The 22,854-nt window shown below is 45.5% G+C and overlaps 2 protein-coding genes across 4 annotated transcripts in view; one reads left to right on the top strand and one right to left on the bottom strand.

Annotated features, from left to right (window-relative positions):
- The window catches only part of LOC130599465 (C-C motif chemokine 4 homolog), a 60,316-nt gene that overhangs the window by 27,168 nt on the left and 10,294 nt on the right, over positions 1-22,854 (bottom strand). The window lies entirely within an intron of this gene.
- On the top strand, positions 427-14,617 carry MPO (myeloperoxidase). 3 transcript variants are annotated; one of them, XM_057409946.1, is made up of 14 exons: positions 427-518; positions 1,496-1,573; positions 2,153-2,249; positions 3,606-3,781; positions 4,326-4,449; positions 6,693-6,822; positions 7,212-7,412; positions 7,508-7,823; positions 8,743-8,903; positions 9,263-9,515; positions 11,106-11,276; positions 12,113-12,350; positions 12,954-13,177; positions 14,488-14,617. In XM_057409946.1, exons 1-14 carry the CDS (start codon positions 512-514, stop codon positions 14,526-14,528), a joined length of 2,217 nt encoding a protein of 738 aa, XP_057265929.1. In that variant the 5' UTR covers positions 427-511; the 3' UTR covers positions 14,529-14,617. The 3 variants fall into 3 exon arrangements, with proteins under 3 accessions (XP_057265929.1, XP_057265930.1, XP_057265931.1); XM_057409947.1 differs by having other exon boundaries at positions 2,156-2,249; XM_057409948.1 differs by lacking the exon at positions 427-518 and having other exon boundaries at positions 1,184-1,573; positions 2,156-2,249.

Genomic DNA, 22,854 nt, shown 5'->3' on the forward strand with positions numbered 1-22,854 from the left:
ATCTGACTATTTTTTAACTACACAAACCATCTCACTAAGCAGTTTTAAATTAAACACAACTTTGGTTCTCCTGGATCCACTATTTAGACATGCTGTATTTGGACCTTGGTATACTCCACAAATACATGTTGGCAAAATGACCGGTTTCTGGCTTCCCAAACCATCAGAGACATCAACCAATGGGGAAAAAGAAGCCAAATTCCACCATCATCTTTCACAATCATGAAATTAAGATGACCTCTTTGACTTGCAGAAAAGAAATATGTGCCTTTTTTCTTTTTCCTTTTTTCTTGATTTGTCAAATTAAGTCAACATTTACTCAGAAGGAATGGAGAATTGTGCACCTTTATGTTTAATCCAGGAAAGCAAATCTTTCCTGCAGATATTTCCTCTTGGCTCAATCTGGTCATGGTTTCTCCCTTCTTGGCTCCACCCAGGTCAGATCAGGCTAATTTTTGCCCTGGTCCTATAAAGGACTGGCTTGTTCCCCAGCCCTTCCAGCTCTGCAGAGATGGCAGGTAAGATCAGTACTTTTTCATTTTATATATGTATTTGATCTGGTATTTCTGGTGCAGGTGTTGGTGCATTCCATGGTGAAGCCCACGGAGATGAGGGCACAGTACAGTGTTAGGAGCTGGTGGTCCTTCATACTAACTTCCCTCCCCATATATGAAATACATTCATTCTGAGAAGCAAGAAAAAGCAACTTTTCTGCCTCATGGCGCAATACCTTGCAGTATAGAATTGCAAGGGAGAAGCATCCTTCAATCCCTGTGAATTTGATTGAAGAATTTCCACAGATTGTAAATGAAAGATAACCTGCCCCACATTGAGAATTTTGTTAGTCCTTCCAAATTTCGTATGTCTTTCCTGTCCTGAATGGTTAAAACATAGACTAAATTACTTAAAATATACCTAATTCTAATTTTAGGCTGAAGATTTACTCTCAGGGAAGGCACTATGTCATTGTATAGAACACTGGTGTGAACAGATGACACACATTTCTAGCACTGATGTGAATAAGGAACAGACAAATTTCAGGGAGCATCAAGAAGACTAATAGAGTTAGTCAAAGGCTGAAGGACTGGTGCTAGACAAATCAGCTTGTTTTGCTCAGTAACAAGACAGAGAAGGCACAGAAGGATGTCTGGGGTCTCTTCTCCTGAGAAACACCACCAGGACACTGCCCTCTTCCAATGCACCTTCCCAATAGTCTCCATCACTGAAGCCTGTGTTGTACTTGGCTGCCTCTTCCTTGGCAGTTACTCAGCCCAGTTTACCAAATGTCCCACAGCACAGCGATGTCCCTGTGTCCTGCCAGCATCCACAACTACAGCCCTGGCCAGCCAGAGTCCCACTTACAGACCTGGTCAGAGGGGTGATGTTGTTTATTCCTGGATCCTGAAAGAAATATCCAAAACAAACCTGACAATCTCTTTTGATATCTCAGTGAAGCCCTGTGCATTCAGAAGATTTATGTTGCATTTCTCTCTAGGCTTAGACCCAAGAATTACTCTCTTAGGATCCATCATCACACTCTGCTTAGTCGGGGCAACGGATTGCTCATTAAATAGTAAGTTTCTGTTTCTCCCTTGAATGCTATTGTGCTTGGAAGGGTGTGAGTCAAAACTCAGTCTGAGTTCCTAGTTAGATACAACTCCAATATAAATCTGAAATATCCTATAGACTGGTGCACTATCGATGAAGTCAATACCTAAGAAACTTGTCTAAGGAAATTGCTTATTTAACCAACAGGTCTTCCAAGCACATGATCATCATTTTATGGCAGGGAAACTGGGTCAGAGGTCCTATATTTGTCTTCTATGCATTTCCCTACACACAGAAAAGAATAGCACCAAAATGAAGGGTGAAAAATGACTTCCTAAAAGCCTCACAAAGCCATCAGTGCCAATTCTGTGAAATGGATGAACTACCGCCTTATGGTCACTTCTTGTCCTGTGAATTTCAGGAACTCAGAATGAGATGAAACAGATGAGTAAAAGAAGCATTAATAAAGGTGTCCAGTGGGAACTGCATGTAAATGGAGTCATTGCACCTCAGCACCCAGTGGTGGGGTGGTACCTGTAGCTCCTGGTGTGAATAAAAAAGTATCCTCAATTTCTTCTATTTTTTTTTTTTTCTTTTTTGCAAGAAGAGGACTCCGAGGTGCTGTCAGACTCATCTCTTCTGAGCAGCATTAGTGAAGCCAGGCAGCTGGTAGACGCAGCGTATTTACATGCCCGGAAGAGGTGAGTTCTTTTTTGCATGAGGGCCCCAACATTATAAGGAAATAAGAGAAAATATATGCTTGTGTCTTCTGTTATCCAATGTATTATGGTGAGGGTCCCCAACTCAAGCGGGATGTGGAGCTGTCAGAGCAAGTCGAGAGGAGGCCATGGAGATGCTGCGAGGGCTGGAGCAGCTCTGTTCTGGAGCCAGGCTGAGAGAGCTGGGCTGGGTCAGCCTGGACAAGAGAAGGCTCCTCAAGGGGAGACCTGAGAGCAGCTCCAGTGCCTAAAGGGGCTGCAGGAAAGCTGGAGAGGGGCTTTGGACAAGGGCCTGTAGGGACAGGCCAAGGGGAATGGCTTTAAGCTGCCAGAGGGGAGACTGAGATGAGCTCTTAGGCAGAAGCTCTTCCCTGTGAGGGTGCTGAGGCGCTGGCACAGGGTGCCCAGGGAAGCTGTGGCTGCCCCATAGAATGGTTAGGTTTGGATAGGACCTTAAGATCATAAATGCCTCTTACATGGCTTGGAGCAGCCTGCTCTAGTGGAAGGTGTCCTTGTGCATGGCAGGGCATTGGAACTGGATGAGCTTTAAGATCCCCCAAATATTCCATGATTTATTATGGAGACACCTTTTTTTTCTGGCTCTCCCTGTAATAGCTGGAGAAGTCCTTTTGCCCAGTTTGGCTGGATTCTGGTGTCCCATCTCAGTCCCAGGGCCACATTTCATCACCCGCAGCTACCCACACCTCCTCACCTACACTGTCACAGATGCCTCTCAGTAGTTCGCAGTGGTATGGGCTGAGTCTTCTTCTGACTGCTGAAGTTCTGCCCCTCTCTGGAAGGGCCATAGTTGTGCAGATCAGTACCCTGTCACAAATACATCTCAGTGGAAGTCAAACCCCAGGTATCCCCTTGTATATTGTACCAAAGGCTGGTCCCAAGCCTCTGGGGAGCAGTCTCTTTCCACCCATCCTAGGGAAGGTTTTTCACACTGCAAGAAAGGCCCATGGGATAGGGAAGGGATGAAACAGGACTGAGGTTATCTCTCTTTTCACAGACTATATATTGTGACGTAGTAAATGTAAAATTTTATCCAGTCACTGAATAACTCAGTTTTCCACTGATCTAGCTTTTCACATGATATAACAAAATTTACTGTGACAAGGATGTAATCCAAACTTAGAGTAGATGATCACAATGATTCATTTGCCAGAATGTGTCTGAGACGATGTGCAAAGCTGATGAGCAACCAGCTTGTCCTGGGTGAGCAGGACCTGCCTGGTACCCAGCAGTGCTGTCACATCTAAGTACGCCCACCCTAGCCTGACAGAGGAGGTCTGATTTCAGATAAGGTTTTTCATGGGACTCTTTTACGTCCAGCTTAAAGAGAAAACTAGAGGAAAAGGTTGCCAACCCAATGGATTTCCTGAAGCATTTAAAGGACCCAGTAGGAAGAACCAGATCTGCAGTCCGTGCTGCTGATTACTTGGAAACCACTTTGAAACTCCTCAAAATAAAGCTGCATCTCTCTGGGAAACTGGGATTCAATATTACAGGTAATGTGGTTTAGACCTGAATGTCTTAGAAACAACTAAGAGCTGAAAATCTGCCAAATCAGGAATATCAAACAGAAGCTCTGCCCTGGCTCAGGGGCACAACAGCCCTGGGAGAAGACCAACCACCTGTTTTATTCACCATCTTTAGCAGTGCCTGTCTCATACCTTTGATGATAAAACCAGCCTAATAATAAGCATGATAAACCTGGGGCATGCTGAGTACCAGGAAACTCTGGCCGCTGAAAACAGTAGCCCTTTATCCACCCTGTGTGCTCATAATTTTGTTCCCAGTCTAGGGTAAAACATTGCTGGTGGTGATACGGTCCCCATATTCCGGTGGGAAGTTGTTGCATGCCAACCCATTTTCCCTAACCCACCAGTTGAGAGCTGATTCAATCAAGGGTTTAAGCACCAAATTAACAATTCAAATCCAGCTGATATATATCCACAGCCCTGATTCAGTACACCCAAATGTTGACCTAGAATACCAAGAATCTAAAATAAAAGTGAGAGCAGGTGTTATTTTGCATGGTTTCTCTTGCAGACCTACTAGACAGAAAACAGAAGGAAGTGATTTCCAAAGAAACTGGCTGTGACTATCAGATTCGTTCCATTAAATGCCCAAAAAATGATGTTTACCGGACCATCACTGGGGAGTGCAACAACAGGTAGGATTTGCGTGTGGGCAAAGGGAGTCTTGAGTCTGTACTTTGGCCCAGGATATGCGGCTTAAGGTCATTTGTGAAAGTACCTTTCAACAGGCCAATAGTAGTGAAATGCTCATTTTAGTGGTGCCTATAACGGATCATAGAATCACAGAATAGTTAGGGCTGGAAAGGACCTTAAGAGACAGGGACACCTCACCCTAGACCATGTCACCCAAGGCTCTGTCCAACCTGGCCTTGAACACTGCCAGGGATGGAGCATTTGCCACTTCTCTGGGCACCCTGTTCCAGTGCCTCACCACCCTCACAGTAAAGAACTTCTTCCTTTAACCTGAACTTCCACTGTTTTAGTTTGAACCCATCACCCCTTGTCCTACTGCTACAGTCCCTGATGAGGAGTTCCTCTCCAGCATTCTTATAGGCCCCCAGATACTTAATTTCTACTTATGGCTGGCAGAATAAAAAGATGGAATTTCTTGAAAATTTCAGATTTGAGCCCGTTGTCCTCCATGTACTTCTTTGGGTGAAGGAAGTGACTTCCTGGGGCAGGGGGAGGTGAAAAGTTGAGAAAAGCAGATTTTGGAGCTATGACAGCCAGCCTCTTGCTCAGAGTGAGGCTCCAGGAAATCACCCATCCACTCTTCTGTAGCATAATACTAATTTCTCCAGGCTGGTTCATATGAAAATATTCTTCTATCAGTATGTCTGTGTGGCCACTGTTGTGGAGGGGAAGTAAATAAGACTTAAATTCTTGCCTCTTCTAGCTTCGTGTATTATGTATCCTTAGTCTGAATAAATGAGTTCTTCAGCTTTTTGCACATAGCCTCCCCCCGGTCCAAACTTGGGATCATACATCTATTTCCATGTTAACTTTATTTTTTTAACCAGAAGATGGCAAAATTTCCAGTTTAATAGTGGGAAGTCAAGGTTTGCTGTCCTGTCACAGATTTGCTGCCTGGTATGCTAACTCCAGCCACCCAGTCTGCGGGACTTGCATCTGATGTGCACCTGATGTGAAACAGATGTGCTAGATGTGAGGACACAGGCCAACTCTGCATCACACTAGCAGGGATCTTACAGTCATGGTACTAGTGTTACAGTCTGTCTGCATGTTCACCCACAGACCCCAGGGCCTTCAGCTCCCCAAGGATACCAGTGTCCATAGATTCATGGAATCATCCAGGTTGGAAAGGACCTTTCAGATGATCAAGTCCAACCATCCCCCAGCACTGCCAAGTTCACCACTAAACCGTGTCACTAAGGCCTCATCTACATGGTTTGTGAACACCTCCAGGGATGGTGAATCCAGCACTGCCTGAGCACCCTCTAGGGAAGAAATTGTTCCTAATATCTAGTCTAAACCTCCCCACGCTGAATTTTAGGCTCAGGATAGGGGGTTGTCCTTGGCCTTGTTAATCTAGTGGGCTGCAGGGGGACTCCGTGCTATGTTAACATTTTTCCAAGATCTTGCTCAGCTTGAGACACACACCATGAGACAGTGCTCAAGTATCTTGCAAAACTCTGCCTGCAGGGACAGTAACAGCAACCCAAACAAGAGCCATGGTGGAACTGGGTCCTTAATTAAGGGAATTGCTTCAGCTGTGGTGTGGCAGTTGTTCTAGGGCATGCTCTGATTTCCCAGCACACTGCTGTAAATTCTGGGTATTCCACTCCTTTTTTCAGTATAGGCAGGTATTACAAGATTTTGTGGATTTAAGAGCTTAAAACACCAGCTGATATTCAGTAACTGGTTTCCTCCAAATAACCTGTGTTTCTGTGTCCTTAGGGCCTCAGATCAATGAGCATTAGTGTTCTTCTGAACAAGTGTGGCTGAGTTTACTGATTCAAATACTTCCGAGCAGTGTGAGACAATAGAAAAGTGGCCACAGATGCAGATTGCAGTTTGAGAGGTTCTATGTTGGATGTGGGGAAAAACTTCCTGAAGGGCAGCTGTGGCACAAGTCCCCGCAGGTGAAGGATCTTCATCAATAACTTCCCAGCTGGGCAAAAGCATGGCCACCCTGATCACTGGCGATGGCCTTGATTCTGTGTGGAGCAGCAGTGGAGACGGAGATATAAATGCCAAATAAAATTAACACAATGACATGGGAAAACTTTTCTTAATGTCCAAAATTCCCTGTTGCCAGAGTAATCAAACATGGATTAAAGTGCTGCGAAATGTTAGTCTCTACAAGTAACAAGCCTGTTCATTACTGGCATTTGCTTTTCCTCTTGTGATGCTGCAGAAAGCATTCTCATCTGGGGTCCTCGAACCGCGCGTTTGCTCGCTGGCTCCCAGCCGTGTATGAGGATGGAGTGTCTGTTCCCAGAGGAGCAAGTGAAGGAAAGCTCTATAACGGATTTCCACTCCCACTGGTGAGAGCTGTTATTCTTGTCCAGGTAACAGTAGCGGACACTGCATCTATCAGAAATGAAACAGTGGCAAGGTCTTGGTCCTCTCCTCTGACCTCATTCATGGAATGTTCAAGGTTCTGCTCAAGGTTTAGGTTTTTGCGCAGCCCGCAGCAGGAAGCGGTGCCACCAGCGCACGATTTGACATCGCACCACAGAGGGGTGGCAGGGCCCAGCTGCCGGGACAAGTGGGGGACAGCACCGGGGCCGTGCCTGCCGCGGGCTGGGGCGCACAGAGCAGCAGGAATCCCTGGCACCACGGCCGTGGGTGCCCATCGCTCACCCACTGGGAGCCAGCGCCCAGAACGCGTGGCACTGGGGCAGTCACATGGGTTCATTTTGATTTTCTGCAGGTTCGAAAAGTGTCAAACGTTATTGCTCACACAGCCAACGAGAACATCACTCAGGATCAAGAGCTCTCTCTTGTCTTCATGCACTGGGGCCAGTGGGTGAACCATGACATAGACTTAGCCCCTTCCAGTGGTGCAGGAGTGAGCCCAGAGCTTCACTGTGAGACTGACTGTACCTTCAAGTCTCCTTGCTTCCCGATTAAGGTACCCTGACTTTCGTTCCATCCCACGCTATCCTAAGACAGTAAAAACAAAACCTCATGACTTTCTGAGACATCACTTATGTTTGTTTGCTCTAGTTTCCCCCCGATGACCCCCGAATGCCAAGCTCACACTCCTGCATGCCGTTCGTTCAGTCAGCATCCGTGTGCAACCCCAGGACGTTTACTCGTGAGCAGATCAACGCTGTCAGTTCGTTCATCGATGCCAGCACAGTGTATGGCAGCGAGGACTCTGTGGCAAAGAGCATCAGAAATCAGACCAACCAGCACGGTTTGTTGGCTGTGAACCAGAATTTTACTGATGCAGGGCTGGAATTTCTGCCCTTTGAGAATAAAACACAAAGTGTTTGTGTTCTCACCAATGAGAGTATGAACATCCCCTGTTTTAAAGCAGGTAAGGTGCGTCTGTGGAGTAGTTTTCAGTGGTCCAAAAAGTCAAACAGGATCATGACAGTCAGGTGTCTGATGCCACTTTGTATTTGTATGAGGCACTGCAAGACATGATTGTGTAAAGTGAAAGGCGACGCCCCAAATTAAAAAATAATAATAATTGAGCAATAACTGTTTAATTAAACATGAAAATTATTTTGCTTTCATTTCCCCAAAGAGTTACAGCAAATCATCCTCCCTTTAAAATGTCTTTTCAAAGGCAGAACTTTTCAATAGAATAAGCACCAGTGTTTAAAACTCCTCAGTTACTTTTTTCCATTCTTACCTAGAATTCACCATTTAGTTTTCACCTCATTAAACACTCTGGTCATTTCAGTTAAGTCTCTCTGGTACCACCTTCTGAATGTTTCATATTTCAAATATCCCAACCTACATCAGAAGAGAAGTCGAGAAGTTTGACTAAAATTGAAACAAACTGATGACTCAAAACATAGAACTTATTAGAATGGGAAAGTCCATCATAGCCACACAACAAAAAAAATATGTAAGTGAGAAACTTGCAAAGTGAATCCTAAGAATACATACACAGCACTGGTATAAATGGTTTTATCTTTGAGGTATGAAAGGAAGGCAGATATGAGATATTTTGCAAAATGAGACAGTTACAAGTGCTTAATGACCATGTGCAATGTAGTTTAAATTGTGCAAAGCCTCTTCTCAAAGGGTTTTGGCTACATGGCTTAAACAGAGAATGTTTTGTCTGTGCTGGAAAGAAATATCTGGCATGAATGGTGACTGATGGGAAGCTTAACCATGATCATACTGCCAGTAACGCTATCAGTTGTTACTCATCTGTCCAAACAAAAATCTGCTGCTGAAATAAAAAGCAGTGCACAAAATTCCTAACATATTTTCATTTATAGGTGACAAACGGGTAACTGAAAACCTGGGACTTTCTGCACTGCACACTGTCTTCCTACGAGAACACAATCACCTGGTTACAGAGCTGAGGAAATTAAATCCTCACTGGGATGGAGAAAAGCTTTACCAAGAGAGTCGAAAAATTGTAATCGCCATAAACCAGGTAGTGATGATCACTGCTCGCTGTTCATCATCCTCATGCTTAGGAAGGGTTTTTCCTCCAGAAAAAGAACCATGCTTTGGAAATATAGTGGAGTTATTTGAAAACTGTGAATAAGTATAGTCCATATGAGACAGCATGGTTACCCAGAGCTTTTTTATCATTATTTAGCAATTTATCAATTATTTATTGTATTGAAGAGTTTTAATATAGTATGCCAAACTCATGCCATCGATACAGCTCTTTTTTCTGAAGATCTTAATGAACTCTGGTACTGGACAGACTCCATGTTCATACTCTGCAGTTTGATGGCATTTGTGCTGTAGCTGCTGGAAACTTGATCTCCTTTTGTGTTTTTTCAGATAATAACATACAGAGATTACCTCCGACTTCTGCTTGGGGAGGAGACCAGCAAGTGGATCCCTTCGTACAGTGGCTACAATGAGAATGTGGATCCTACAGTCTCAAATGTTTTTTCTCTGGCTTTCCGATTCGGTCATACATCAGTACAGCCTTTTGTATCCCGTTTGGATGACAGTTTTCAGCCTCTGGGTTCATTCTCCCGTGTTCCTCTTCATTTGACCTTTTGTGCTACATGGAGAGTTATAATGGAAGGTAAGAACACGAGACAGCCAGCAGTCCTGCTCTGGCCCTGCAGCAGACACTCACGTGGAGGTCAGCTGGTAAAATACATGAGCCCAGACACATAAGCCAAAACCTGCTTTAGCTCCCACTCATTTAACTGGCCTCACACAACTTACAGTGCCATTCACCTTGGAAGGTGCTCATGACATGTCTGCCCAGGGGGCTGCAGACAAATGGGTGATCTGCTAACGTGGGGCAGCAGGACAGCCCTGCAGATTTGTCACCAAACGCAACCTAACACTGGTTCTGCATTGTACCCAGGAAAAAGAGCCCTGCCAAAAATTACATGCTGTTATACTCCAAACACTGAACATTATCAAGCACCAGCTCCTGCAGAAGCAGGTGCACTGGGGCAGGATTTTGCATCAGAACATAGTTTTGTAGCTTCTTTTGTACAGTTTTTCAGTGCTGTGTCCCTCAGTTCATTGCCCAATAATTACATTCATATCTGAACATGTCAGTAAACAACCAGAATACATAACAGATTAAACCTCCTTCTCAGGTGGCAGAACATCTCTCAGCTCAGCAAGACCTGGCAGTGTGAGCATTGCTCACAGTCACTCAAACGGTGCAACTGCTCATGCTCTTCCAGGAAGCATGAAAGTCACTGTACCAAATGTCAGTCAAAGTTTAGGTCAGTCTAAACTGTTACATCTTCTAGTCTAAACTATTATGTATGTATTTAGTAAGCATTGCCAGAGAGTGAAGCATCCAGTTTAACTGAGCCAAGACAGAACAATTGTTTCCTGGTGGTAGCCATCTCTCTTCAGGACTCTAAAGGGAGTTGTGGGACCCTGCTTTTATACAGTTGCTATCTGCAGACACGAATCTTTTCAAGGAAGACAAATGTCTCTTCCAAAATGAGTTATCTAACTAATTATGGAAAACATACCAAAATACACATGTGCAGTCAATTTTCCTGTGTTTTACTGATACTGCCTCCTTAAGGGCTATGAAAGACAAACAGACATGGATTGATTCCATCATTGCATGTAATGTTTTAATAAATATTTGTCAACTAATAAACAAAATCAATTGCAAAAACTAAACCTTGAACAGAACCTTGGACATTCCATGAATGCCCCATCCCCAGCAGTGTTTAAGGCCAGGTTGGACAGGGCTTGGAGCAAGCTGCTCTAGGGGAAGGTGTCCCTGCCCATGGCAAGGGTTGGAACTGGATGATCTTTAAGGTCCCTACTAACCTGAAACATTCTATGATTCTGTGATCAGTACATGATGGGTACTGGCAGGCTATGGAGTAGCTCTGCAGAAAGGGATTTTGAGTTCCTGGCGGACAACAAGTGAGTTTAGGGCTATGGGAGGGAATGATGAGGGATGAGGAGGGGTGGGGAATCTAGTTACTAAAGTGGGGCCTCACCTACTGGCATATGCAGATATGTGCATATGCACTACCATATGTTGAAATGGAAATACGGAGTTAAGTAAACTCCACACAGCCCAGAGTAGAGAAGATATCTAATGCAGCACTATTATTTCAGCTGTAAAATGGGACCATCAAAACTGCAACTTGGTACTTCTCTTGATTTGCAATGAATGCAGGTGGCATCGACCCACTGGTAAGAGGCATGGTAGCTGATCATGCAAAACTGATGAACCAGGATCAACTGCTCATTGAGGAGCTCCAGAACCACCTTTTTGAGCAGACAGAGATAATGGGTCTGGATCTCGCAGCCCTGAACATGCAACGGGGAAGAGACCATGGCCTTCCAGGTAAGGAGACACAAGTCCACATTTTTTGTGAACAATACTCTTTTTGCTTTTGCTGCTTATAGTAATTCTAATATACTAAGCTTTTTCTATACCAATGAGAAGAAACAGTATCCTGATTTGAGGGAAAAGGATGGATAAACAATTCAGCTCAGGGAGCGAAAGGTCCCTGAGATGTTTTTTTCTGAGGGATTTAAGAAAAGGACAAAAGGCTTGTAAAGCAAAGATGATAGTTGGGATAATGTAATAGGGAGGGGTAGAAACAGTGGTGTGCTGCAAAGAGAGAACATGCATGTATAGAAGGTACAGACAGAAGCAACCAAGCTCAGGTTTCAAGTGGGCTAGGCAGACCATCTGTGCTTTGTTCTTCAGCCACCAATGATTATTTTGTGTCTTCAGACAATCTGGAGCTCTGAGCAGAAGTGGCTTGTGCCCACAGGTCTGATTGCTCCCATGCACTGTAGAATGGGTGCTCTTGGGTTAAGCACAGCCAAATGTTCTTTCTTAGGACTTCAGTCCTCGAAGTTTTGCCTCCCAAAAATGCAAGGGCTGGTGCATTCACACTGAGCACTAGGTACCTCTAACCGACAGGATGCAATGAACTTACAGGCACATGCAAAGAAAACCCAAATTGTCAGTTTAGTGTGTGTGTACAAACTGCACATTTGGAAACAGGGCATTTGTTGTAACTGTCTAGACAATCATGTCTTCCAGCTCCTTTAATGCCATGAGAAGAAGCAGACATTGTTTATGGGCCAAAGGGTCTGTTTAGATTCTGAGCCTAGGTGGATGATGGGGAGACATAGGTCCTGGTGTTTCTGCTGTTCCTGCTTTTGCAGGTTACAATGCCTGGAGGCGCTTCTGTGGGCTCTCCCAGCCTCAAAACATAGATGAATTCTCTGAGGTGCTGGGCAATTCCAAACTGGCCAAAAAGTTCCTGGACTTGTATGGGACGCCGGACAATATTGACCTCTGGATTGGGGCAATCGTAGAGCCCCCTGTTCCGCAAGGCAGAGTTGGACCTCTCCTGGCCTGCATCCTTGGTACCCAGTTCAGGAACCTGCGTGATGGGGACCGGTAGGTAGCTCTGAGAGCAAACCTTCCCCATGGCACTTACTATGAAAACAAATGCTGACGTTTTGTGCAACACACTCATCCTGCTGTCTCCAAGATGTCAGTGAGTGCTCCCAGCAAGGCTCACACCTAGATTTTAGCCTGTTTGCTGAAGGACTCTTTTGCAGCCCATTCTTATGGACTCATGTGGCTGAGGAGCACCAGCTCCTGGCCATGGGTAATCTGCTATAGTCTCTGCCTGAGGTGACATTTGCTCTCAGGGCACAAAAGGGGAGGCTCAGTCACTGCACCCCAGCAGCCTGGTAATGCTGCCTGGGAGAGGCAGGCTCTCTGCAATGGCAGATGAGTGGCAGAATCCAGAGCTGATGATTCAGGAGACACCTCTTTCCAAAGGGGTGTCTGCTGCCCGAAGGTTGGATCCAAGCAAAGACTCACATACAATCGCAGAACAGAATCATAAAATAGTTTGGGTTTGAAAGGACCTTTAAAGGTCATCTAGTCCAACCCCCCTGCAATGAGCACCATGGTCAGATTGCGTCTTGCCAAGTAACCAGCCCTAAATGCCTTCAAGAAGACTATAAACTGCTTCTGAAAATGTTGTTACAGATTCTGGTGGGAGAACCCAGGAGTTTTCACTCTGCAGCAGTTGCATGCACTGAGAAATATCTCGCTGTCAACAGTGATCTGTGACAATACTCATATCAAAAAGATACCCAGGGATGTGTTCAAGATCAACAGTTATCCTGAGAACTTCACTGACTGCCACAAGACTGACAAACTCGACCTCTCACCCTGGAAAGATGATGATGAGCCTGAGAGTAGCACAAAAGGTATGGAGTTTTCTGAGGTCTGCCAGTAACAATAAATGCTCTACAAGGTCAAACTCTTCCATGCCCAAAGAAATAGAAGAATTAAGGTCATCACAGTGGCTCTGCCCCCTCCCAGAGTCCTTGAGCATCCATTCAGCCACACTCAGACACCACTGGAGACAGAGGTGCTGTTAGCCTAGTCTACTTGCAATCCATTGCCTTCAACGTCCCTTACTAGTCTCCCTCTTCCTCTTCAATTAGATGGGAAATCCCTGAAAATCCAGTCTGTACTGGTCCTTCTCTAAACACCTTATTCCAGGACAACTGCAGTCTTACTTCACAGGAAGGGTTTCCTTGAAGAAATCAATTAGAATTAGCCAACCTGCTCCAAATTCTTACTCAGCTGCTCCAAGGCCCTTCCCTCCCCTTTAAAGCATTTTAAGGTCTATCTGGAGTTGTTTTTAGACTGTATGGCCTGACACACCATAGTTTAAAACACACATAGTCAGAAATTATGGTATGCCACATCCTGAAAGATAGTAAAAAAGTGTCTTCATATGAGAGATGTGGACACCAGCTGTGTCCTCCTATTGATATGTCTTTGGCATGGGTTCTCCTAGTTGAAAATAATGTAGGGAGAGCAAAGACTTGCTGAAGACAGCTATGACCTAAGCAGAATGGACTGGATTGGATTTTCCCTTTTGGTAACCCATTTATAGCTGAGCACAATACCTGGGGATCACCTACTCTGTCCTTCTGCAAGACACAGACCACAAAGTATCTCCATGCAGTTCCTGTACTGAGTTTGATTAACTGTGTTTGAGAGAGATGCTGTTAAAGAAAGACATTTGGACTTAATATAAAGACTAAATTATGGTGATTGCACCCCTTCTTTAGGAACCAAATCCAGATGATGCTCGCCTTCCCTCCAAACAATAGAGGTTTCCTGATTTCTATTATTAACTTGGTCTTACGGTCACTAAAATTTGCTGAGCTGCTTCCTGTGCCTCTTTTATCACCAGGCTGGGAGGAAGCTGAACTGCATTTGCTTAACCCAGCGAGAGTGAAATTCCAGGGTGTTAAAAAGCAGCTACTAAAAGTTTAACCTTTTCAAGCACCAAGGAATTGCTGCAAAACCCCTCAACCAAAGGCAGTCTGATATTAGGTCACCAGAGGTACCTTTTGACAAGTCTGGAAGGGGTCAGCTGGTATTCAGTCACCCATTCACCAGTGACTGGTTTTAGCTGTGGAGTCAAATAAGAATGTGGGAGAAATATTATGTCCGAGGAAGACTTTCTGCCTCTCAGTAGCTTTTTCTGCTTCATTGACAGTTTCTAACCCTGCTCATCAGTCCAGCAGCGGAAACTCCTGATGGTGCCATGGAGCTGCTCTTGGGAAACTGCTGCCTGTACGTCATGCTCAGCTGACTGCTCTCAACTGAACCTTGGCACATGATTTCCCAGAGAGGAGCTCAAGACTGTGTCTACTGTTCTATTTGCTGTACTGTGATTTTATTCTCATTTATTTGTAACACCTTCCAGCAATGTAAGTCTTCACATGGAAGGGTGATGACATTTTGTCTGTGGCACTAAAAAAAGATTTAGAGGTGTGCAAGGCTTGGTTGGGTGCTGGATGCTTTATGACTCTCTAAAGGCACAGACAAGACAAATCTTTCACTTTTCATCCCAAATGGGTGTTAAATCTGGAAGTTATCGTGCTTGCATTTCAAATTAAAATTCATTATCCTTTATAATTGCTCAGAAATTAGCAAGTTCACATAATCTTTAGCAAAACTTTTTTTATCTCCTTCTAGACTTGCACAAGAGCATAAACTAGGCTGTTTCTAATTAGCAGTGAAATGTCAGTCTTTGAAGACACTGGAGAATGGCAGCTGCATCTTGAAGTCTAGGGACATCTTTCATTTAAATCCTATAGTGAAGATGGGTGTGTTTGGGTGTGTTGGGCAGCAATAAAATACATCGTATGCACTCATCTACATTTGACATCAATTCTGGTACATCAAGTGAGAGTCCAAAACATGATTCACAGCTAAACGTATCAGCACAAAAAAGCAAATCATAAGCTGTCTGGTATGGAAATCACAAGCATTAGCTAAAAATTAATCATCTGGCAGGGTTATCACTCCCAAGACCCCATTAAGTCAAAAAATACCAAGCACGTAAAAATCATATTAAGTTTCTGTCTCCCCTCGGCACAACTGGGAAGGAAGGAAGGGACTGGGAGACAGAAGGTGGCAGCCTAACGTAGAGTCATGAGTAAAGCTTGTGGGTGGAGTAGGAGCCTCTCTGGTGAGGACTCATGAAGCAGTTGCTTGGTAAAATCCCATGGCTACAGGATCAGCATCAGTGCTTTGCCATGGGGGTATGCTGGCAAGTCATGCCCATCTCAGCCAGTGCCCCGTGCTGCCCACCCGTGGCCTGGGATCCTACAGGACACCCGCTGGGCTGCCAGGGCCCTGACAGGGCAATGAGGCTTGGGACTGTGCTGCTCCATGGGCCCCTAGCACGTGGGGAACGGGGGAAGGCTACAGTGACCCTGCATAGAGAAAGGACAGACATCATTATCCTCTGACACATAGAAGACAGGACAAAACCAGGCAGGATCCAGAAACCAGGAGCTGCAGCTCTCAGAGAGTATTTGAGTTGAAAAATATATTGGTTGTTATCATGGGGTTGTTATCATGGGATTGTCAAGGCATGGCAAGGACGTGAAACAACAGATTTTGCTGTTTGTTTGCCTCTGGTTTCTGAGTCTCCAGCTATGCTCCCCTCACACTTTCAAGATCTGCCCAACCACTGAACACAAATCTTGGTTTGCTTAAAAGGAAGGCTAAGAAAAACAAAGAAATCAGCGAGCCCTGCAGACACATGTAAGATTTTTAATTCCAAAGTTGTCTTGGTTTTCCCCTCTTGTGACAGAGCTACCTCCCAAGTCCTCACCACAGAAAGAGGTAGGAGACAGTGCCTTGTCCTGACTGTGTTTCCTGGGTAATGTGTCAGCCCTCCAACACCAAGACAGCCATTTCCCCAGGCAGGATGGTCACACACGTGGAATAAATGCCTCCACCTTGTTGGTTTTGAATACAAAATGTTGATTATAAGCACACAGTGATGATAACAAGGGTCCAGCTCTGCCTGGGTCCAGCTGGAGAGAAGTTCTCAGGGTTACAATTACAAAGAAATGTCCCGCTAACCACCATGTGTCTGCCCGTGCAGGTGGCACAGTTCTCTGGAAGGAACATGGTAAAGGTTTCACCACCTCCATTTAAAAGCTTTCCTTCCCCTAGGGACGTTTTTCCTGTCTCTGATACCTTGGGCTTGCAATCCATGGTTGTCTCTGCTGCCAGACCTTCTTGCGGTTGCCATGCCTTCCCCCAACAGCTACTACACATACAGCAGGAGCTGGAATATAGGATCGCTAATGGGAAGACCTGTTCGTCATTCCTGATATCCCCTGAAATCGTGGAGTCACAGACCTGCTCGCTGAGCTTGGGAACATCAGAGGGGCCCAGGCCGAGGGTCTTCACTGCTGGCAGGATCTGGATGATGCTTTTTCCTGGGAGAGCGAGTTTGGAGGATCAGAGAGGAGGAAGAAAATACATGAGTAGTTTCTATATGTAATATAGAAGAAAAAGAGAATATATAGCAGAGGGACTGGTGCAAAACAAGGAACAAGACAGAAATGAATGGTAAAGCCCTGTTTCGCACACCAGCAGTGGTGTAGCAACGTGGTAATGTCATGTCCCACATGCACACACCAAAAACCCAAATCAGGCTTTTCCCATCTGCAGAGACTGTGAAAATCGTAAATATAGAAAGAGGTGAATCTCTCCCCGTATACATCCAAAGCAATGATTTGTATGTAATAAGTTTTCACAGTGGGAAGACCTCAAGTTCTGTCTAGATCACAGCAAAGTGAATGAAATGTCTGCAAGAAAACATATCCAAACTGCCCATGCTCTGATCTATGTGTGCCAAACTCAGCAGAGTCCCTCCTTCCAGAAACACACTTTGGGATGAGAGGAATTGTGCCCGGGACTCCCTGTTTGGCCAAGGTGTGTCATGCTCCTCTTGGGAAGCTGCAAACAGAATATACCAGGAAGCTGTCATCGTGCTCTTTTGCTCTTGCACCCAGTGACCCTTGTTCTCGCCAGCAGAGACAAGATGCTGCCTGCACTGGCACCCACCTGAGGACCTGGGGAGTGTCTGAGGCATTTTCTAGCTTTGTTGCATTCCTTTACATGTGTGCTAGGAAATGGGATCCAGGAGTGCTGCCAGCAGAACCATGCAAGGGAGGCAAAACAGAAGTGCAGAGAAGAGCTTCACAAAAGAGCAGCGCATGCTCCCTGCAGGTACCTCTTATATTCAAAGCTGGGGCTGGTAGCTCAGCAGCTGCTCCTGCAGGAGAAGCTGAGCGCTGAAAATGCAGGTCTGTTGGAGCACAGCAAACTTCCAGGAAGCTCCAGGCTTGCTCTGTCCATGACAGTGTGCACACACTGGCCACATAGTTGGGCTTTCCCAAAGCTCACCAGCACGCTCAGAGCCACAGTGGACGTGGTGAGCTGTCCTGACCTGAGGACCAGACTGCAGAAGCCTTGGCCATGTATGCACACCTTCAGAAACAGCCCTGGCAAAACTTATGGGTGGGAAAAGTGGGAAGGTACAGGAAAAGCTGAATGTGGTTCTTTCTTCCGCAGTGAAGGTCCTGTCTGTTTAACAGCAATTTGGAAGAGGGCTTAGAGGTCAGCTAACCACAAACTCCCAGGGTGAGGTTATTACAAACACAAATGTATATCCAACTGCAAACAGTCTTTCCTCAAAAGCTCAAGGAGGTTGTGTAATCTCCTTCCTTGGAGTTACTCCAAACTGCAGCACACACCTTTGCTGTGAGCAGAATGTCTTTTTAGACAGAATTCAGAGAAAAAGGTCCAGCACATGGTGCCTGGATGACACCGTTACCAAACAACTCAAGGAGAGAGAATGAGAACTTGCTTTATCAGAGAAAGAATTAGGAAACTTTTTCATCTTCCTCTCCCGTAATCACCTTCATAGGTTGTCTAACATCAAGGAGTACAGTAGCCCTGGGGATGGGCTGAGACCCAAAGCCTGGGAGCTAAACACCTACTCACACTAGGAATACATGTCAGTTCCCCTGAGCAGCAGTCAAAGCTATAAACTCAGGATTTGTTGTTCAGATCAGGTTCTGCACTACATGGCTCCTAAATAAAGCATGGAAAAATCACAGCCTTCTGTTGCAGCAATAGCAGAGCAATCCTGTGACCTGATCATGCACCTGGATGCATTGCAAACCCTGTCTGGACTTAAAACCTGTGAACCCGGCACACCTTTCATCACAGTTTCAAGGCAAGCCATATTGCATCTCCCAGGACATCACTGACACAGCAGCTCCAAGCACTTACACCAGCCTAATAACAAACCCGTAAGCCAGTTGAAAAGTCCTATCAACAATCTATTTCTCATCTTGCAATGCCATTACACCTTTTTTGCACCTTGCAGAGCTCTGAGAGTGGTTCTGGCATGGTTTTTCTTTCTGGGACACAGTCTTTACAGAGAAATGACAAGATTTTCCTCACGTATTATGATCTGGTCTTCCAGTCTTGTGGCTGCGCTGGACCACTACAGGTCATAGAGACATGGAATGGTTTGGGTTGGAAGGGACCTTAAAGCTCATCCAGTTCCAACCCCTGCCACAGGCAGGGACACCTTCCACTAGAGCAGCTTGCTCCAAGCCCCTGTGTCCAACCTGGCCTTGAACACTGCCAGGGATGGGGCAGCCACAGGCTCTTGGTCCTTGGAGAGAAGCCATAGAGGACTTCTGGCCCTAATTCCACTCCTGCAAACTTGTTGCTCAACTCCTTTATCAAGTTTGCCATTTGAGCAACAGTACAAATGGGTCAGTTACTGAACAATTGTCGCGGTTTAAGCCCAGCCGGTAACTCAGGACCATGCAGCCGCTCGCTCACTCCCCCTTCTTCCCTCCCCTCTGCTCCCAGAGGGATGTGGAAGAGAATGGAAAGAATGTGACTCCCACGGGTTGAGATAAGAGCAGTCCGGTAACTAAGGTATAACACAAACCACTGCTGCTACCAGAAAGAATAATAATGATAAGGAAATAACAAGGGAAGAGAATACAACCGCTCACCACCCAGCCCAACCCGAGCAGCGATCTGGCCCTCCTGGCTGACTGCCCCCAGTTTACATACTGGGCACAACGTGCTGTTGTATGGAATACTCCTTTGGCTGGTTTGGGGCAGGTGAGCATTAGTTAGCAACAACTAAAACCATCAGTGTGTTAGTTAGCATTGTTCTCAGGCTGAAGTAAAAAACACAGCACTGCAGCAGCTACTAGGAAGGAGAAAAATAACTGTTAGAGCTGAACCCAGGACAACACTCAACTCTGTGCAATGCCCCATGTTCTTCTGGCCATGTGCCTCCACATGTTGTCCCCAGCTCCAGCCAGGCTCGAGTTCATTGCTCAACTTCCTACCCATTTATCTATGGTTGTACAAAAACCACAAACAGGTTTGGGAGAGAATCATTTCAGCTAAGCATGGGCTAGAGATGTTTCTCAATGTTCAGTCATAAACTCATAGAACAGTTTGGGTTGGAAGGAACCTTAAAGATCATCATCAGAAGGGACCCAAAGGTCATCAGTCACAAGAATGCCTGATTTCCACTGTTTTTTCTTTGGAATCTCTGCTTCCACAGCCAACTTACCAAGGAGGCTGTGATCTCTGCCATGCTGCGTGGTAAGTGCAGATAAATCAAACCAAATCCCTTCAGCTTGCTCAAACATCCAATCCTGGAGCTCATCCACAACCTTTTGCTGCTGTGTCATCAGCACAGCAGCTCCAAAGAAAGGGGTCAATACTCTCTGCAATGGTTACACAGGGACTTGTGAGCAGTGCCACTTGGCAAGCATGTGCAAGAAGCTCAGGAGAGCTGAACACAGCTTGTATTTCATTATAAGCTTCTACTGCAAGAGAATCAATTTCCCTGCACAACTTTGAGCAATATCCTTAGACTCTAGTTCTTAGAGTCTGCAGTGATTAAGCAATCAGACTGCATGCTTCATAACAAGGTAGGCCACATTTGACTGCAGGTATGATCTTAAAAAACCTGGCTGACAGTAAAGGTCATTTAATGTATTTAATGCAAACTGCTTTTGAGCTTGGCTGAAGCAGGAGCTCATCCAGAGAGGGTAGAAAGCACTGAATGAAATAAACTTACACTGCTGAGGTGCAAAAAAGACTTCAACTTCTTTAATGATTCCCCAAACAGCAAAGAAGTTCCTGAGTTGAATTTTGGGACTCATGGGCTTGTAAGCTTTATTTAAGCAGTCAACAGCCACAGGTGTTGGAGCAAGAGCAAAATGAAAAGTCAGGGTGAAGATATTGGATATTTAAGGATCCACAGACCCACTGTAGCCCTGATTGTGAGGAATAAATCTCCCAACAACTCAGAAGACATGTTCCAATTAGTTATGACGAAGCACTTTGGAAACCCCATGTCTTCCTTTCTCATAGAAGCTGGCCTTTGCTGTTGGCTGTGAAACCTTACCTGGCTTTGAAGCTGGTCCTGCTCCAAACTGGAGGCTGGATAAGAGATCTCGAAAGGTCCCCTTTAAGCACAGAAATATTTCTCTCACCTTAGGATCTCATTCAGGGTGCAGCCGAGTCCTGAGGGGCTCTTTGCCCCAAAGCAGTAAGGCCAGAGGAATCCATGGCTGGTTGCACCCACCAGCCCATGGGGCTTCTTAAAACCCAGAGGAGTTTTAATCCAAATCTCCAATACCATTTTTATCCTGTACAAAACAACGGTTAGAAAAACTTTCCCTCTGACTTTTCTGTCTCCATGTTTCTCAAGCAAAATTGTGCAGTTAAACCCATCAAGCTATTTGGAGATTTAACAGTAGAGGGACATCAAAGTTTCAGGGGGAACCCTCTATGCTTGTTATTTCAGGTATCTCCATTGCTTTGGATGAAAGAAGCTGATTGAAAGACTTTGCAACCTAAAATACTGTACCATTTGGACACCCCACACTAACAAAACCCGTCATGTTATTCCTGTGAGACTGCAAGACATGGCAGCAGAGCCGGGACACATGATGTGGTGGCTGGTACCTGAATCATGGCACCAAGGACCTCTCATGCCTCCTGGTAGAGCTTCTCTCCATTCCAGTGGGGATTTAGTCTCCCCGGCCCTCTGGCCAGGCAGCTGTGCTCCCCACAAAAAGCGTGTGCATGCACACTAACTCCAGCATCTCATGTGCTCACATAGAATGACATAGCAGTAACCCATCTGAGCAGACTTGGCTGCTTCCCATGGGAAGGAGGTGAATATCATACTGGGAAGCACAGAGAAAATTTTATGTTTCAGTGTCTGCATTGTGAAGAAGATGGGTAAGAAACACAGAGGTGGAGAAGGAAACCAGGGTCTAGGCCCTGAGGGTTGGAGAGCACCAGTGAAAAGCCAGATTTCTGCTGAGGCAACAGAGAGATTTCAAACAAGGGCTAGGAGCATTAACTTCAGAAGCTAAATACAGGCAGGTGCTCACCAGATTCTCATATCAGAAAGAGTCTCACAGCTCAGGAGATAAGTAATAATGGGCAACGCGAGATGACAGTAACAATCAAGGGCTCTGGGGAGAAGAAGTAAAAGCAAAATGAGTCACAACTTGAAGGAATAAATTACAAACAGCATCACAATGAAATATTAAATCTTTCAAACATCTAGGGCAGGAAACCCAAGCAAGCAGGTGGCGAGAGTATAAAAGAGGCACTCAGGGAAAAGTAAATATGTCATATTTACTCCCCAATCCTTTATTCAATAGAGGTATTTGCTCTTGCATTCAGCACAAAGTCCTTTTCATTCACTGTCAAAGGCTGTCTGTAAGAGACTGCGGAAGAAGAAACAAAAGAAGCACTGTGAGGTTTCCTCTAGCAGAATGCATCCACCCAGGGCTTCCAACAGAGCTCCATTTGGAAATCACTGAGCCCTGTTAGGTGACTGCACACGTAAAACTTCCCCAGTTCTCAGGGAGCGGAAAAGCCACAAATAACACTGAGTTTTCACAGGAGCTTCTGAGCCAGCATGAACTGTTCACTACAAATTTATTGCTGGCTGTGCACCTAGCTATGGAACAGCAGCAGCTCCAGCAGCCCCTGGCTGCAGAACCCTGGCAGCTGGGACCCCTCTCTGGGAAGCATCTGATGTGCTGCCTGTTCTGCTCCTCACTGGGCATCTGCCTTTGGCCACAGCCCCTGCATGGTCCTCACCACCGAGTGACCTGCACAGAACTTTGTTCCACCTGACATGGAGCAAAGGATGGGACAGACAGAGAGGTGTGAGGAGCTGAAGGAAACATAAAACACCAAGAGCTTATAAGGAGGGCACTGGAGGATGACACCAAGGAGGGCCTTCCTACCAGTCCCAGCCCCAAAGACCATGGGGGTGTTGTCGAGAGGAGCTTGGCCCAGATACGTAGAGTGATAAGGGAGTAGAAATCAGCTCCACAGCTGAAGAAATCTGTTGTGCCCTCAGGCTTTCACCAGCGGTGCCATAAGCAGCCCAGCATGTTGGCAGGGATCTGCATGTTAGGCAGATAACTCAGCTGTGCTCCATCCTGTCATAATTTTCTTCAAAAGTCTACTTCAG

This window comes from Pezoporus wallicus, unplaced genomic scaffold (genome assembly GCF_028554395.1).
Source record: "Pezoporus wallicus isolate ANWC-B61680 ecotype Strahan unplaced genomic scaffold, APGP_CSIRO_Pwel_v1 contig_10012, whole genome shotgun sequence".
Classification (NCBI taxonomy): domain Eukaryota; kingdom Metazoa; phylum Chordata; class Aves; order Psittaciformes; family Psittacidae; genus Pezoporus; species Pezoporus wallicus.